At 40.7% G+C, this 17,248-nt stretch overlaps 1 protein-coding gene across 1 annotated transcript; it reads right to left on the bottom strand.

Annotated features, from left to right (window-relative positions):
- Positions 1-397: 397 nt before the first annotated feature.
- Positions 398-16,948, bottom strand: VBP1 (VHL binding protein 1). The gene is made up of 6 exons (XM_079766032.1): positions 16,830-16,948; positions 12,577-12,701; positions 7,459-7,525; positions 5,812-5,910; positions 3,130-3,268; positions 398-1,353 (listed from the first exon to the last, which is right to left on the bottom strand). Exons 1-6 carry the CDS (start codon positions 16,917-16,919, stop codon positions 1,283-1,285), a joined length of 591 nt encoding a protein of 196 aa, XP_079622158.1. The 5' UTR covers positions 16,920-16,948; the 3' UTR covers positions 398-1,282.
- Positions 16,949-17,248: the final 300 nt, after the last annotated feature.

Here is a 17,248-nt window from a genome sequence, read left to right as displayed (position 1 = left end):
TATTTCCATTTTCATGGACTTAAACTAAAAAAGATCTGAGCAAATCATTCCAGTACTAATATTACCAAAAACATTTTATACCAATATTCTTACCATAGTAAAGTTTTGGGAAAAGTAGCACTTTTAATATTGCAATATGTTTATAAACCTCAAATTCTAAAGCATGGAAATTTAAAATTTGGAAGAAAAACTGACTCAAGGAACTTTGGTACCTTGAAGATTTAACTTCTCAATTGTTTGCTTATCTGCCATCCTTCCAAAGGGATTTTATATTTTTTTCTACAAACATCAGAAGTTCTTGGGACATGCAAGTTATATGTACAAGTAAATAAACTTTACGAGTATGTGAAAAGACCCATGTTAACTTGAGAAAGAATGACATGAAAAAGGTGTCATGCCAGTTTTAACTTCACTGTTTTAATAACACGAAATACAAGTACAAAACATTGTACAAGTAAGTATACTTTTTACTACATGGAGATGGAATAATACATTTGTGTTTTTACCAGAATCTGTATCACCCACTACTATTCCTATAAGGTTTTAACATGAAGAAAACAAAAAAACACACAAGTCTTTTCAACCGTTGTTTTTAATCTTAATATTTTTGTTCAGCTGCTTTTGGAGAATTAAGAAATACAAAATCACCTTGGCCAAGAGTTTGGAGTGGGTAATTTTGTTATTTCATATTGGCTGAAATCTCCTTTATGTTGGCATTGCAAAGACACTGTGCACTGACAGAGGACAGGAAAAAGTGTTGTCTTAATAGCCCTCTTAAAACTTAAGAAGGCAAATGACCATTTCCTGTAAAGTACAGAATATTATAATAAATAACAGCAACAGAGGACCATAAAGCCCCACACGTGCTGAAGAAAAGAAAGTCTGCAAATATTTAAATGAGAATAACATCATTTAATAAAGAAAAAGTAAACTGTGCTTAAGTGTCCTGAATTCAGCCTCCACAGCATACATCAGTTTTCAGCCATTTCAATTAAGACTTTTCTTATAATAAACAAACAAAAAAAAATGATGAAAGTAGCATTTACTATGTTGGAAATGCAAATAAAAAATAAAAAATACTGCTAATTCCATAAAATATTTGGAACTAATTTTGTTTTCATAAATAAATAAAATGGTGTTGGTGTTTATCTCTTTTTAAAGTTTTAATTATCATTCTTACTGTTTAAAAAAAATTCAAACTAATGTCAACCTTTAAGAATAAACCTTGGAATATTTAAAAGAACACGTTTGGAAAAATGAACCACATTTTTCATTGCCAGAATTATGCTTTGTTCTTGGCGGAATCATCTTTGTTTCTTCTTTTTACGTCCCAATTATAAACCCTGGCCATATCTGCAAGAATTGTTAAAGAAAATGCAAGTGCAATTCTAAAGATAACATTTGCAGTGACTAGGTATGCAATTCTAAAGATAACATTTGCAGTGACTAGGTATGCACACACATTGAATCAAAGACAGAAAGCACACACACAAAATACTGGTGACAAGTAGTGTTGTGAGCCATCTTGCTATAATATCATTTGCTACGAAAATACTGGAACTAAATTCCACCAAAATGAAGTCAAGGTGTCAAATCAGCAATTGCTTAGCATATATAATCAATTATGGCATTACATTTAACATATATGTGCTTGACACTGTCAACAGTTTTAAAGACAGCCCCTTATTCTAATATGTAATATTTAAATTAGTACAATTATCAATAATTTTACCTTTGCCCTTCCCTTTAACAGGACAGTCACTCAATTTATTAAGCACCAAAAAAAAAATTATTAAGCACCTACATCTTTTCCTTTCTACAAGCAGCACCTGTGTAGGCCCTCACTTATCAAATACTTCTTCCAAGGATAGTGATTTTGGTATTGTATCCACAAAGTCATCATCATATTCAAAGTCATCTAGATTTGCTCCTATGTTACCTTCTGGGAATTTTATACAGGGATTTTTTTCTCTAGACCAGTGGTTCTCAACCTTTCTAATGCCATGACCCTTGAATACAGTTCCTCATGTTGTGGTGACCCCCAACCATAAAGTTATTTTCGTTGCTACTTCATAACTGTAATTTTGCTACTGTTAACGAATCGTAAATATCTGTGTTTTCCGATGGTCTTAGGTGACCCACAGGTTGAGAACCGCTAGCAGGGTCGCCTAAGACCATCGGAAAACACAGATATTTACATTACGATGCATAACAGTAGCAAAATTACAGTTATGAAGTAGCAACGAAAATAACTTTATGGTTGGGGGTCACCACAACATGAGGAACTGTATTAATTAGAAAGGTTGAGAACCACTGCTCTAGACGAAGTCTTTACATTCAAGTCACACACCATCCCTGCTCTGGGCCTCAAACAGGCCTGCCTTCCCTCACCCAAGCACTCAATGCCTGCCAGGTGCTACATACTGTGGAGGAGAGAGAGAAAGTACAGCTTCTCTACTTGAAGAACTCGCAGTCTGACATGAAAAACAAATGAAGAACTAACTATGTGCCAAGTGCTAAGTAAGCCCAGAGGAACAACAAAACGCCCTGAGAGGGTCAGAAAATGTTCAGAAATGTTCTGATGCTTGTGCTGAAATATGAAGGATTAAAAAGTAAGCCAGGTATGGCCAGCCAGTGTGGCTCAATGGTTGAGCGGCGACCCATGAACCAGGAGGTCACGGTTCAATTCCCGGTCAGGGCACGTGCCCATGGGTTGTGGGCTCAATCCCCAGTGTGGGACGTGCAGGAGGCAGCCAATCAATTATTCTCTCTCATCAAGGATGTTTCTATCTCTCTCTCCCTCTCTCTTCCGTTCTGAAATCAATACAAACATTTTTTTAAAGTGACCCAGATAATAGGAGGAAATCATTCCAGGCAGGAGGAACAAAGTGAGGAAAAGCAAAGGGCGTGGCACTTTGGGGAAGGGGGAGAGAAGAACTGACTGAGATGATGCAGAAGTTGGGCTGCACTGGGGGAGGGCCAGGGCAGAAAGAGTCACTGGCGGGACTCTTGGGTCTAAGACTGATTGGTCTAAGAATAAGGACATTCTTCTCATTTAAGCAATGTAAGTAAGAACATTAAAAACATCTTTACCCTTCCCTCCCTTTGCTTCTTGTTAAGAAAGGATACTGACTTCAGTGGTAGTAAATTGATCTCGAAGAAAGTCAAGGTCTTCCTCAAGAGAATCCAGGTTCTTTGTGGCAGTTGTTAAATTCTTTTCCAACAATGCCTGAGCTTCATCGATATCATATTCAAGCATTACATTAGCCTGAGAGAAAGAGAGAAAGTCATGAGAATTACTGAACATTTACATAGTGCTTTATAGGTTAGAGCAGGGGTTGGGCGAAATCCAGCTGGCTGCCTTTTGTCTTAAGTTTTATTGGAACCCAGCTATCCTCCACGCACTTCTTCTTTCAAGCCACAGTGTCAGAGCTGAGTAGTTGTGACAGTGACCAAGTGGTCTGCAAAACCAAAAACATTTACTCTCTGACCTTTTATAAGTTTATTGAGCCCTGGCCAGTTTGCTCAGTGGTTAGAGCAAACTGGCCAGGGTCTTGGGTTCAATTCCCAGTCAAGGGCACATACATGGTTTCAAGTTTGACCCCGGCCCAATCAGGGTCAGGGTGCGTGTGGGAGGTGGCCATTCGATGTATCTCTCACGTTGATCTATCTCTCTCTCTCTCTCTCTCTCTCCCCTCTCCCCCCCTCCTCCCTCCCTTCACTCTCTCTAAAAAAAAAGTTTATTGACCCCTGCGTGAGAGAATATATTTACATACATTATATCATTTACTCCTAGTAACAACCCTGATAAGGCAAGTTATTTTCATCTTTACAGTTAAGAAAACAGGTTGAAAGGTTAGGTTGCTTATGTTTGCATAGCTAGTAAGTAAATGGGAGAATTAGGATAAAAACCAATATGTTTAGGTACCAAATCCTACCTTTCCATCATGACACTAAATAGTGTTACATTTGAATCCATTTAAATAGCTGTTTCTGAGGTTAAGATACAATAGTCTAAAAGTTTTCCAATACATCTATGTTTGATTCAATAAGAAAAATAGCTAGTTTTTACTGTCCCCCTTCTACCTCCAACATAGATGTTAGGGGTGCAGGCAAGGTGACTGTGTCTGGGATTCTCAAGAGCTGGTGTTACTGCCAACACTTGGGGTGCATGCACCATGGAGGGGGGAACCATACCTTTCCCAGCCCCCAACTCCTCCTATCACCTGACTTACCACCAAGCATTTCCTGAACAACTTTCCTCATCAGATAAATGGAATTTAAAAATTACTCACAGGATTACTATAAGCATCAAATGAGACAACATGAAAGTGTTTAGCACAAAGTAGGTGCTGCAAAAATAGACTGAATAACGCAATCCATGATAATTAGAAAACTGCATAAAAATTTAGATACCACATTTAAAAACACTTCATTCATGCCAAAAAACATCAATCGTTCTTCAGGAAGTACGCTGTGCCAAGAATTTCTCCTCAGTTGAGCCACTCCTCAAACGCTGCCTTATCAGCCTCTGCACTTGACGGTCTAATAGGCGTCTAGAGACTGACATGCCCAAAACACAACTCCAAGTCCCCCTGCAAACCGCTTAGTGCTTTGCTGCAATATGAGTTTCCTGTTCGTTGTCTTTTGACTTACGATTTCCGACCTTTGTGGCCTAAAAAAACCATTCCTATTTCAGGGTTACAAAATAAGTCATCTCGGAGTTGGCCTAAACTTTGCTGGTGTCAGCACTTCGAGTAAGTATGTGATCCATGTGCAATTCATCCTAGTGTGAGATGTCAGGTGGGCTCCAGCCGTAATTCTTACCAGAGTTCCCTGTTGTCCCAGGCTAATGTATGGAATCATCTCATCCCCACCTGCTGATGGAATGTGGGTGGAGGGAAAGAGAAACCAAGGTGAATGACCCCTAGGATTTGAGCTACTTGGTGAATAGCTGTTCCACTTGCAGAAGTAAGACTCAACAATTATGAGAATGATTGTACAGAATTAAGTGTACAAACTCTGAAAATATTGCAGTCAACAAAAACCAGGAGGAGGAACTAAGGGACAGAGAGGTGAGTTTCTGTGTACTAAACTGTCCACCTTTCATAGGTCTCTCTCAGGGGTGAGTCCACAAAACAGCAGCAAGGGGAAGTCCTCAGTGGGGAAAGCTGGGAGCAGTACACTTGACTTTCTATTTTTGTATGGGAACTTGCCTGAGCTAACAAGACCTATGGATGGCTAGCTAGACCAGCGGTCACCAACTGGTGGTCCGTGAGGTCCGAAAGGTTGGCGACCACTGAGCTAGACAGTCAGGAATGGCTTGGTTAGGGGACTGAGAGGAGTAATAAAGGAAACATCAAAGCAAGGTCAATAAAATCATCTAAAATTGAAGTGTATGGTTTAAAAATTGAACTCTAACCTCAAGAGTTTTTTTTATAATAATCTTCCCCCCTCCTAAGTTTAGAGAGATCTCTCTAGAACTTATAAACTCCTATTGGGAAGGAACATTTATCTGAGGTTCAGCAGTTCCTTCTATTACTCCGCCTTCCGTTACATATAAGAGATAAAGCAGTAGCTGAAGGGAAGTAGGGCTTGGTCAGTTGTGTTTGTTTGGGAGAGACTTGAGCAGGTTTTTGGAACAATCTTCATCACACTCCTAGTTTCAGTCAATTTCTAATATGGACCACCCGAATCCCACCCCTTCCTTCAACGGTCAAAAGGAGATAAGCATTTACGTAGCTCAAACAATACTGTTGTGCTGGGAAAACAATGTCAGCCAATGAAGCTGTGGCTATTATATTTACTTACCCCCAACCACAGACACACTTTATCGGTAGGAGGAACTGAAGCTTTGCAGTACAGGTTATCTGCCAGTAAGAATCTGGTCTCCATTGAATTGGTGGACTCCTTAAAAAAAAAATGACAGGACTATAAGCAGGCGAGTTTAATACCAAGGTCATAAAGGAGAGAGCTCACAGATGAATCTAAGCCATTTAAAACAGTACCATCATGTGCCCGGCCAGTGTGGCTCAGTGGTTGAGCATCAACCTATGAACCAGTAGGTCACGGTTCGATTCCCAGTCAGGGCACATGCCCGGGTTGCGGGCTTGCTCCCTAGCAGGGGGCATGCAGGGGGCAGCCAATCAGTGATTCTCTCTTATCATTGATGTTTCTATCTCTCTCTCCCTCTCCCTTCTTCTCTGAAATCAATAAAAATATATTTTAAAAAATAAAAATAAAAAATAGCACCATCATGCAAACTAAGTATAGTGGTAAAATAAATGAATGCTTGGAGCCAGATGGCTGGACATGGACTCTGGTTCAACTGCCTACCACCTGTGTAAATTCGGCATATCACTTAACCTCTGTGTCTCAGGTTCCTCATGTGTAAAATTTGGATAATAGTCCCCACACCTCTGAAGGCCATCACAAGCAGAGCGTGCGTGCACACACACACACACACACACACACACACACACCAGTGCCAGGTACAGAGTAGGCACTACAAAAGGGTTAGCTATTATTCTTACTTAATCAGTGCTTCATGCCCAACCAACCAGTTCTGAAATCTTACCAAGTTCACTGACATAAAATAATGTACAGGAAATGCAATTATTCTACCAGTCAAGTAATAAATCATGTAACCTTTTAATACAACATCCTTATGAAATCTAATTTTTACAGATTTCTTTTATTTAATGAGTATTGGATTAAGACTCTGAAGATTCTCAAATCCAGTTCTGCCACTAACTAGCTATGTGACACTGGGTAAGAACTTCTCTGTAACTGTATGCTCAGCTGTGAAATGAGAATCTGAAACATAAAATTTAAGATTCTTTCCAGCTCTAGAAGTCTTGGACTCCCTCCTTATTCTCGGGAAGAACAGTAACAACAACAAAAAACCTTCAATGTTGCCGAAACCGGTTTGGCTCAGTGGATAGAGCATCCGCCTGCGGACTGAAAGGTCCCAGGTTCGATTCCGGTCAGGGGCATGTACCTTGGTTGTGGGCACATCCCCAGTGGGGGGTGTGCAGGAGGCAGCTGATCGATGTTTCTCTCTCATCAATGTTTCTAGCTCTCTACCCTCTCCCTTCCTCTCTGTAAAAAATCAATATATTTTTTAAAAAAAACCTTCAATGCTGCTACTGCAAAATAAAACGTCTTCTTTTTGTATCTAAAATAATTTCAAATTGCATTTAAATTTGGCAACTACATAGAAATAAAATAATCCAAGTATGGGCCCTAGAATTAAACCTGGTTTGGGGGAGGAAGCCACAAAACCATGTTTATCATGGAAGCACACTGTCCATACATCAGTACACACTGTCCATACAGCGTGGTCGAGAAGGCTGACTGGCCTCCCAGCACAGATCAAGTACCAGTGAGCAGAGTCAAGAAAGACGCATCTCTGAAGTATCCTGATTCACTCACATTTATAAACAAAAATGCACTTACTTTCTTCTTCTGCATGTATTTCAGAATTTCTAAAGTCTGCTTAATTTCAGGAATCTGGCCCTTTAGCCTGTGAATAAGAAAAAAGGTTAACCTAGGGGTTTGCAGCAAGCATAAACACCAGGACACAGTCTTACAAGCTTTGCCTATTCTATGGATATGTTCTTGAGGACTATTTACAAATATAAAATACTTAAGACATTTCATAAGGTTTATCAAAATATTTAAGATATAAATATTTACTAACATATTTAGATACGATAACAGTATTTCTAGAATACCTATTGTACACAAAGCCCCGTTCTATCAGACATCACATCGTTACTTAACATTTCAAGAGCAAACCATATTCCACAGGGATGATTCAGAGGTTCCACATTTGATCAAAACTGCATTTTAAATGGATTAATTTTAAAAATAACGTGCATTCAAATATTATATTCTGAATTCGAAACCACTGGAAACCAGCAACTCCCTCTCCAGGGCTACATGTAGCTGCTCCTGGCGAGTACTCAATGCACAGACAAATACAACACAGTCAGCCAAATGCCAGCCAAGTACCCTGGCAGCGTCTCAGGGCATACACTTGTCACACTGTAAGAAATGTACAACACCCACCTGACTGTGCAACACACCACATTATGACACAGTATAACTTAAGTGACTCTTTTAAGCTTTGGGTAATTTTTTCTTGATAAATGCTTTAAGTTGATAAATGCTCTTTTAAATTATAAATGCCGTATTTTCCGGCGTATAAGACGATTTTTTAACCCAGGAAAATCTTCTCAAAAGTCGGGGGTCTTATACGCCGGTACTCACTCTCAGCTCCAGCACTGGGACCGCAGCTTGGGGGGGGGGGGGGGGGGGGAATACAGATACCGTATTTTCTGGCGTATAAGACCCCCGACTTTTGAGAAGATTTTCCTGGGTTAAAAAGTCGTCTTATACGTCGGAAAATACGGTAGGTCATTTGTTTAAAAAAATTTTTAAATGATGAAATTTTAAAAAATGATGATAGACATGATGAGTTTGATGACATACAACAGGTTAAGTTACATCAATAGCTACCAGCAATACTACTAGCCTAGAACTAGATATCCACACACAAAAATGCATCTCGACACAGGCTTTATACACTTCACAAAAATTATGTCAAAATGACCCACAGACCTAAATGTTAGAAAGAGTTAGGTGTATTCATTTGTAAAATATCTAACACACACACAACATAAGTATGTTCAGATCGAGTTTTTTGCCATGTAAATTATTTCTATGATATATTTTTGTATGTATAAATTGTATGTAATACATAAATTAGGAAGCACATTAATGAATCAAGCAGCTGCAGCCCCAGCCAACTTAGGAACCGGACTGCCAAGGCCACTGTGCATGTCCAAGCACTACATCCCTCCCCACCTTTCTCCATCCCAAGAGACAGGCGCTCTCCTGAACTGTGTGTTCACCGTCACTTTGTCCTTTTTCAAATCGCTTCATCACATACATGTGTATCGCTAAACAATATATGCTTTACTGGTTTCTTAGCCCAATAAAAACCATCTCCTGCACTTTAGGGGGTTTACTTTTTAACCTCATTTAGTTTCCTAGGACTTGTTCATTCATTTTCACTGCTGTGTAATATCCAATTATGAATACAAAGCAACTTATCTAATCTCCTGGTAATGGACAATTGGGTCAGTTCTTGGCCTTTGTTATTATTTAAACAGTGGAGATCTCTAGGTCCTGGGAGTAGGTAGGGAAGTGAAGTAGCTTAGAAAGGAAGTGGACCAAGTCTTCAATGGGGGAGGGGGGGAATAGGCTAAGGAAGAACTTTCTCCTTCTAAATTGCCCTGGGTGAATCACTATACCTACCCCATAACTGTTACAGGGTAGAAAAACAGTAGAATTGGCCAGGGATAGGAGGAGCTGGGAAGATAAGTACAAGTATGTACTGGTCTCAGCAGTCTCCATTCCCCACTCCCACACCCAGGGGTGTTGTCAGTGAAGAGAGCCAAGGGCAAAGGAAAGGAGAATTCCTGTAAGCCAAGTTACTTGGTTAGGGAGAGGGAGCATTTGTCTAGTGGCCACGCCCTATATTTGAACACCAGCAGCATTCTTCCTACCCCTCCAAACCAGGATGGACTTAAACTACTCCCACCCCCACATACATTACTGGCCAAAGTAACTAATATCCCTGAGAGAATATGAGCTGACAGGGAAAAGAAATGGTAATCTGATAAACTCAACTGTAATTAAATAAAGAAAATAAACTCAACAACCTCTATCAGATGAAACAAAATTAAATACTAAAAATAACATTATACAGTAAGTATTAAAAGTACCTCAAAGAGAAAAGACAGGATATTGGTAATATGAAGAAGAAACAAGCAAATATAATAAGAACCAACCAAAACGATTAGTTATAGAAAATCTAATAATGGTGGAAATAAAGGACTCACAGATATCCATCTAATTGCCAAAAGACAAATGAAATACAAAGTCAGCAGAAGAGAAGAGATGATAAAAAGAAATGAAACGCAGAATTGGAAGTGTCAACATCCATATTAATAGGCAATCCCAGGAGAGAAGAAAAACATTTAACAGATGATAGGAAAAAAAAAAACTTTTAAATGACAAACACAAAATTTCCAGTTAAAGAAAAATAAAAGGCATGTGATTCATAGCTGAAGGTAAAGTTAAAGATAAATAACAGTCTACAAGGAAAGATTTGCAACGTATGTAAAGAAAAAGGTTAGTATTCAAGCTACATAGAGCCATCTGCTGCAAAAACACATAGCTGACATCACAGAGGTGAGGGGAATTTCAGAAAAAAATAAAAGGGTCTGGCCGGTGTGGCTCAATGGTTGAATGGCTCAGTGGTTGAGTAACGTCAACCTATGAACCAGGTCACAGTTCGATTCCCAGTCAGGCCACATGCCCAGGTTTTGTGGGCTCGATCCCCAGTGGGTGCATGCAGGAGGCAGCCAATCAATCATTCTCTCTCACCATTGATGTTTCTATTTCTCCCTCTCCCTTCCTCCTTCTGAAATCAATAAAAACATATTTTAAAAAATAAAATAAAAGGGAAAATAAGAATAAAAGAAAAGGCTTTGAGTTGAGCAGTGAGAAGGCAGGCAAAAAGTAGGCATCATAAGGCAGGTGCCAATACCAGCTATAGACCTGAGCTTAGGCCCCTGACTTGCTCAAGAACTTGGAACAGCGCTCAAGTGGTTCAAGGCTAGTATAGATTCACAGTTCCAAGCAAAAGCAAAATCCTCTATGGATAAAGGCAAGCCACAGAGGTATACATACAGTAGTTACAGGAAGCTGACATACACGGTTGATCCCTGAATAGAGTTTTGAACTGTGTGGGTCCATGTATACATGGATTTTTAAAATAAATACTGTATACATACTTTCTCTTCCTTATGATTTTAAATTTTCTTTTCTCTAGCTTACTTTATTGTACAAATACAGTATACACTGAGTGGCCAGATTATTATGATCTCTGAACGCATAATAATCTGGCCACTCAGTGTATATCCTATATAATAAAAGGCTAATATGCAAATTGTCCCCTCAACCAGGAGTTCGACCAGCAGGCAGGCCGGCCAACCACCCGTGTCCCCTCCCCCTGGCCAGGCTGGTCGGACCCCACCCATGCACCGGGCCTCTAATACACACACACACACACACACACACACACACACACACACACACACTCTGAGTGGCCAGATTATCATGCGTTCAGAGATCATAATAATCTGGCCACTCAGTGTATAATACATATAACATACAAAACATATGCTAATCTACTATGTATCAGTAATGTTTCCAGTCAACAGTAGGCTATTAATAGTCAAAGTTTATACGCAGATTTCTGACTGCGGAGAGAGGGGGGTCGACACCCCTAACCCCTGCATTGCTCAAGGGTCAAATATAGTTATTTAAGAAGTTAAGAAAGCTATCCACACATAGACAAATTATAATGAAGATGACCTTGAAAGTATCTAAAAACAATAATTTGTTTACATAAAAAGACAGGCTGAATATAATAACAATAAACCATATGTTGTTTACATGGAAAACCTTTAAATATAAATCATAAAAAGGTTGAAAATAAAGGGATTGGGAAAGATACGCCAAGCAATATTAGCCAGAAAAAAGCTGGGGTAGCTGTAAGTATCTAACAAAACAGATTTTAACACAATCAGCATAATTTTATACATGCTTATATAAAATTTATATAGGCTTAAATTCACCAAGATGACATAATTCTCAGATTGCATGCACCTAATAAAATAGAGGAAAAAGTTTTTTTTTAAAGGATAGAAATTATTTCAGGTTAAGATGGTAACAGACCAGCGCTCCCACCTCTAACCGCTCAAAGAGCCAGAGAAAATACACCTCCTTGTTGGAAGGCAGCAGAGAGCTGCTGGGGTGATAGGAACTACAGGGCTAAGACTCCTGCAAGGGAAGAGACTGAGAGGTAAACTGACTTCCTCAGCCACTTTTCCCAAGTAGCACATGAGGGGATGCTCCTTTTTATAGAAGTATGCCAGCTTATTAATAAATAAAAAAGAAATAACTGAATTAGAACATCATCCTCTTGCAATTCATAATAAATGGATCTAGGCATTTGAGTATCATAAAAAGGGACAACTAAATACTATGTCTCTTAATGGAAGAACAATAAATAAACTTATGAAGCAATGTTGCAAAAAAAAAAAAACCTTAATACGATCAAGACAGTAGATCCAACTATCAATTTGTAGTAAGTGGAAAAGACGAAGAAACACGTTTGAAAATCCCACAATTGCTTTGAAATTTAGCACAACACACTTCTGAATAACTGGATTATAGATCTAAATGTGAATGAGAAATCAATAAAGCTTTAAGAATAAAGCATTAAGAGAATATCTTCACGGACTTGGAAGAGACCAATATTTCTTAAACAGGATATAAAAAGCACTAACCATTAAGGAAGAAGATTGCTAAATAGAACTTTAATAAAAGGTATTTAGATCAGAGCTGGAACTTGAAAAAAAAAAACATGTCAACTTTTTAAAAGTTTAAGTCATACACGATTTACTTTTTTAAAAACTTGGAATTTTCTATGCTTACCTCCTTTTCTTTTGAGCAAGGTTGAGTTCCATAAACTTATACTTCTGATACTGTTCATCCAACTTCTTTAGCACTGTATCCGCAGTCTCATTCCCAGGCTGTTTCATGTAGGAATCCACATCTTCCTTTAATATCAAAAATAATACATTTCAAATTTTAAGCCCAGCCAGCATGGCTCAGTGGGTGAGCACAGATCTATGAACCAGGAGGTCACAGTTTGATTCCCTGGTCAGGGCATATGCCCAGATTGCAGGATCGATCCCCCATAGGGAGGCAGCTGATCAATGATTCTCATCATCGATGTTTCCATCTTTCCCTCTCCCTTCTTCTCTGAAATCAATAAAAATATATTTTTAAACAATTTTAGAATTTGCATGCCTAATCTGAGTTTTTACTTATTTAGCTCTATTTTTAAAACATAAAAGAAGCCCTAGCTGATTTGGCTCAGTGGATAGAGTGTCAGCCTGTGGACTGAAGGGTCCCGGGGTTCGATTCCGGCCAAGGGCACATGCCTGGTTTGTGGGCTTTATCCCCAGTGGGGGATGTGCAGGAGGCAGCCAATCAATGGTTCTCTTATCATTGATGTTTCTATCTCTCTTTTCCTCTCCCTTCCTCTCTGAAATCAATAAAGATATATTTTTTAAAAAAACATTTTTTAAAAAAAGCTTGTGTTTTTCTCCCAAGGCTTGTTTTTTTGTTAATCCTCACCCAAGGATATTTTTTCCAATGATTTTTATTTCGAGAGAAAGAGAAACATCGATGTGAGAGACACATCCATTTGGTTGCCTCCTGCACATGCCCTGAATGGGGGCCAGTGATCAAATCTGGAACCCTTCAGTCCAGGGGCCAAGACTCTAACCACTGAGAAACCAGCTAGGGCATCCCAAGGGGAGGGAAGGAGAGATAGAGAAACATGGATGTGAGAGATACATCCATTGGTTGCCTCTGGCATGTGCCCGATGGGTCTGGGGACTGGGGGCCGGGGATCAAGACTGCAACCCAGGTACATGCCCTTGACCAGGAATCAAACCCTTGGTCCTTTGGTCCACAGGCCCATGCTCTAACTGCTGAACCACACTGGCCAGGGCAGTGCACATACACTTTGTAGCTAATTTACTCTTCTTCCTCCTTCCTCTTTTTATTTTTATTTATGCATAGGGAAAGAATGATGAACTTGTCGGCTTTATGCATCCCCCCCCTGAGATCTTATTAGTAAATATAAAAATTACCAACAAACACATTGCCCAGTCATGTGCCCTAGCCACAAAATGATTAACAGATTGTATGCCAAGATTATTGATTTTATTACTTAAAATTTTAACTCGAAAGTTCTACCATAGAAATCATGCTAAATAAATATGGTCATTAGGTTCCCAAGGCAAGCCACAATACCTCTGTAAGTATCAAGTGGTTGAAATAAAATAAACTCAAAAGGCAAACAGAACAATCTTTTGTACAGGAATAATTAAGCCCAACAGAACCAGTAAAACCTAACAGCATTTTAAAAATGTACCCTACCTGCTGGTCCTTCATTGTAAGTAAGTTAAATCCAATAATCTATGGTCTCTGGCATCTCTACATCATTATTCTTTTTTTTCCCCCAATAAATATATTTCTTTATTGATTTCAGAGAGGAAGGGAGAGGGAGAGAGAGATAGAAACATCAATGATGAGAGAGAATCATTGATCGGCTGCCTCCTGCACGCCCCCCACTGGGGATCGAGCCGGCAACCCAGGCACGTGCCCCTGACCGGAATCGAACCTGGGACCCTTCAGCCCGCAGGCCGACGCTCTATCCACTGAGCCAAACCAGCTAGGGCTCTACATCATTATTCTTATCCATGCTTATTAATCACAGGGGAATATTTTAGCCAAAACAAAGCAAGAAGAAAAAGAGGAACACAGCAATGGAGTGAACTCTGAAACTATCAAACTAGAGATGCAGTAGAAGAAATCGAAAAGGTGAAGCTGAGGCAATGATTGAGTTGCGCATGTAAAATGGAGATACCATCTTCCTAGAAGAGTCACTGCAGGAAAGAGGAATAAGTCAGTTTCTAATACATGGGACATGTTATTAGGAGCTTAGAGTCTAGCAAGGAGAATTAACCATAGCAGCATAAGACTTGGTTAAAAGATGGGATGTGCCCAGCCGGCATGGATCAGTTTGATTCCCGGTCAGGGCACATGCCCAGGTTGTGGGCTCAATCCTCAGTGTGGGGTGTGCAGGAGGCAGCCAATCAGTGATTCTCTCTCATCACTGATGCTTCTATCTCTCCCTCTCCCTTCCTCTCTGAAATCAATACATACACACACATACACACACACACACACACACACACACACACGCGCGCGCGCGCGCGTGCGCGCGCACGCGAAAATAACATATTTGTCTTATATGATTTCCAAAAGATCACTATCAGATTTAACACTTATTATATCCAAGAGTAAACAGCAATTGGGAAGAAGAGGCAGGATTCAAATTCTGGTCTATTTAGAAGCCAATGTTCTTCCTCTAATAAATACCATGCTACTCTCATTAGTTCAGGAACGTAAAAATAATTACATAAAATTTGGATGGCTTATTATATCATGTCGGTAGAAATTTTAACTCTTAAAATAACAATTTTAGGGGGGAAAAGGCATTTTAAGATAAGACTTTTAAAAGCCCTCAGATAGTTTATCCTCCTGAAATAGATTTGTAAAGTCAACTATAGCTGAGCACCATGACGTGGTATGTAAGGCACTATGGAAATGCAATGTGACCGTTAGTTATGAGTTTATACCATGTGTCAGGCACTGTGCTAGGACCAGGAGAAAATGCCAGGGAGCAAGATAAATACCTCCCCTGTCTCCCAGTGGCAGAGCATGTGTAAGTAGAGGCTCTGGAAGCCCACAGGTTGCCCAAGTTAAAATCCTGGGCAACTCATTTACACACCTGTGTGGCTTGGGGCACGTTACTCAAGGGTTCTGGGCCTCAGTTTCATCATCTACAAAATGGGCATAACAGCACCACCTTCTCTAGAGTTATGTAAAAGCATTAGGAAAATGCCTGGCACTCCACAAAGGTTAGCTCTTGTTACCATTAGCTGGGAGATACATGTAATGAAGTAAATGGCACAGCTCAGGGAGAGAAAAAGCAAAATAATTGAAGAGAATAACTACACAATTGAATCAGCAAACACAAATATGCAACATACAGTGTATATAAAAGTAATCCAAATAAAAGAAACTGGTCTTTTGAATATGTAAGACATGATTAACAAAAAGATAAGAGACAAGGCAATATAAGATACAATCCAAAAGGTTGAGAAAATTCCATTAAAACTTTATAGTAGCTTAACCAGAACTGAGTGGGAAAAGACATAATACTGGCCTGGACGGCCAGTCAGGTTTTCTCTCATTATTCAAACAGTTTTCAAATACTATTTCTAGAACAGCCTGATGGAAGAACAAGATTGAAAGCATCTACTTTTTCCTCTTTGTTTGGACTAGCTGGGTTGCTCAGTGGATAGAGCATCCGCCTGTGGACTGAAGGGTCCTGGGTTCGATTCCGGACCCAGCATCTATTTTTTCCTCTTGGTTTTGTGAAGCTTCCAAATTGCATTCCGTGCCTCCTCTCTCAACTCCACACATTTTATTCCTAAGTTGTTAGAACGATGTACCCCAGACCAAATGCGATTATAACGTGGCTTCATTTAGACACCTAATGACAGCCCTTTGCCTACAGGATAGAGCCTCAATTCCTTAGCATAACAAACAAGGACTTCACATTCTCACCTTAGCCTAATCTCCAAGGAAACAAAACACTGCATTCCTTCACCAGAGGAGGTTTCCTTTCCTATTTTCACACTTCAGCACCAGATGTTCTGCCTACTCATTGTATCCCAGGTCACCATTTATCTGGCGGGCTCTCCCGCATCTAGGCTGAGACTCAAGCCTCTCACTGCCTCCTTTTTCCAGGCAGCAGAGGATGAAACCTGGCGCGGGGGGGGGGGGGGTAAGGGACCTCCCGGCTCCCAAGTCTTCCCGCCCTAAGCCCCCATCTCCTCTCAGTCCTTCTGGGACTGCGTTTCCCCCCCGGCGGATGCCAGCCCAGCTTAGTCTACACATGGGCGGAGGGCGAGAGGGGATGCGGCGCGCTCTCCCAGATCCCTTAGCGCAACTCCTTCCCCCCCGTCAAGACCAGGGTGTGCGCCCGGCCGGAAGGGGTCTCGGCCTAGCATCAAGACGCCTAGGACCAACATGTCTCTTACCACAAACACGGCCTCAGGAATCCCCAGGTGCAGCCGCCGCCCGTTCCCTGCAGCGAGTTCTAAGCCACAGGCATCTCTAGCCACCGCCATTTTGGGGGAGCTCGCGCGCGACTAACAGCTTCTGGAGCCGCCCGCCGCCGGGGGCCCGTGATTGGCTCGCTCACAACCACAAGGCCCGCCCCTCCCTTGTGAGCACGCACATTGGTGGGCAAGCAGGAAGTAACCGCCCCTTCTCCGAGTGGCCCAACCTCTGGCTGCTGATTGGTTGCGTGCAGGTGAGTGACAAGTCTGGGAGGGCCGCGGAGGGAAGCTGACTGTGTGGGAAGAACCAATAAGGACTCCTGGGAAAAGGAATCTTGGGGATTTGGGGGGAGTGGGGACGAGGAGCCGGGCTGGAGGAGCCGGGCTGGAGGACCCTG

Source organism: Cnephaeus nilssonii (genome assembly GCF_951640355.1).
Source record: "Cnephaeus nilssonii genome assembly, chromosome: X".
NCBI lineage: Eukaryota > Metazoa > Chordata > Mammalia > Chiroptera > Vespertilionidae > Cnephaeus > Cnephaeus nilssonii.
Note: the sequence above shows the minus strand (reverse complement) of the source record. Positions and strands in the feature narration are given on the sequence as shown.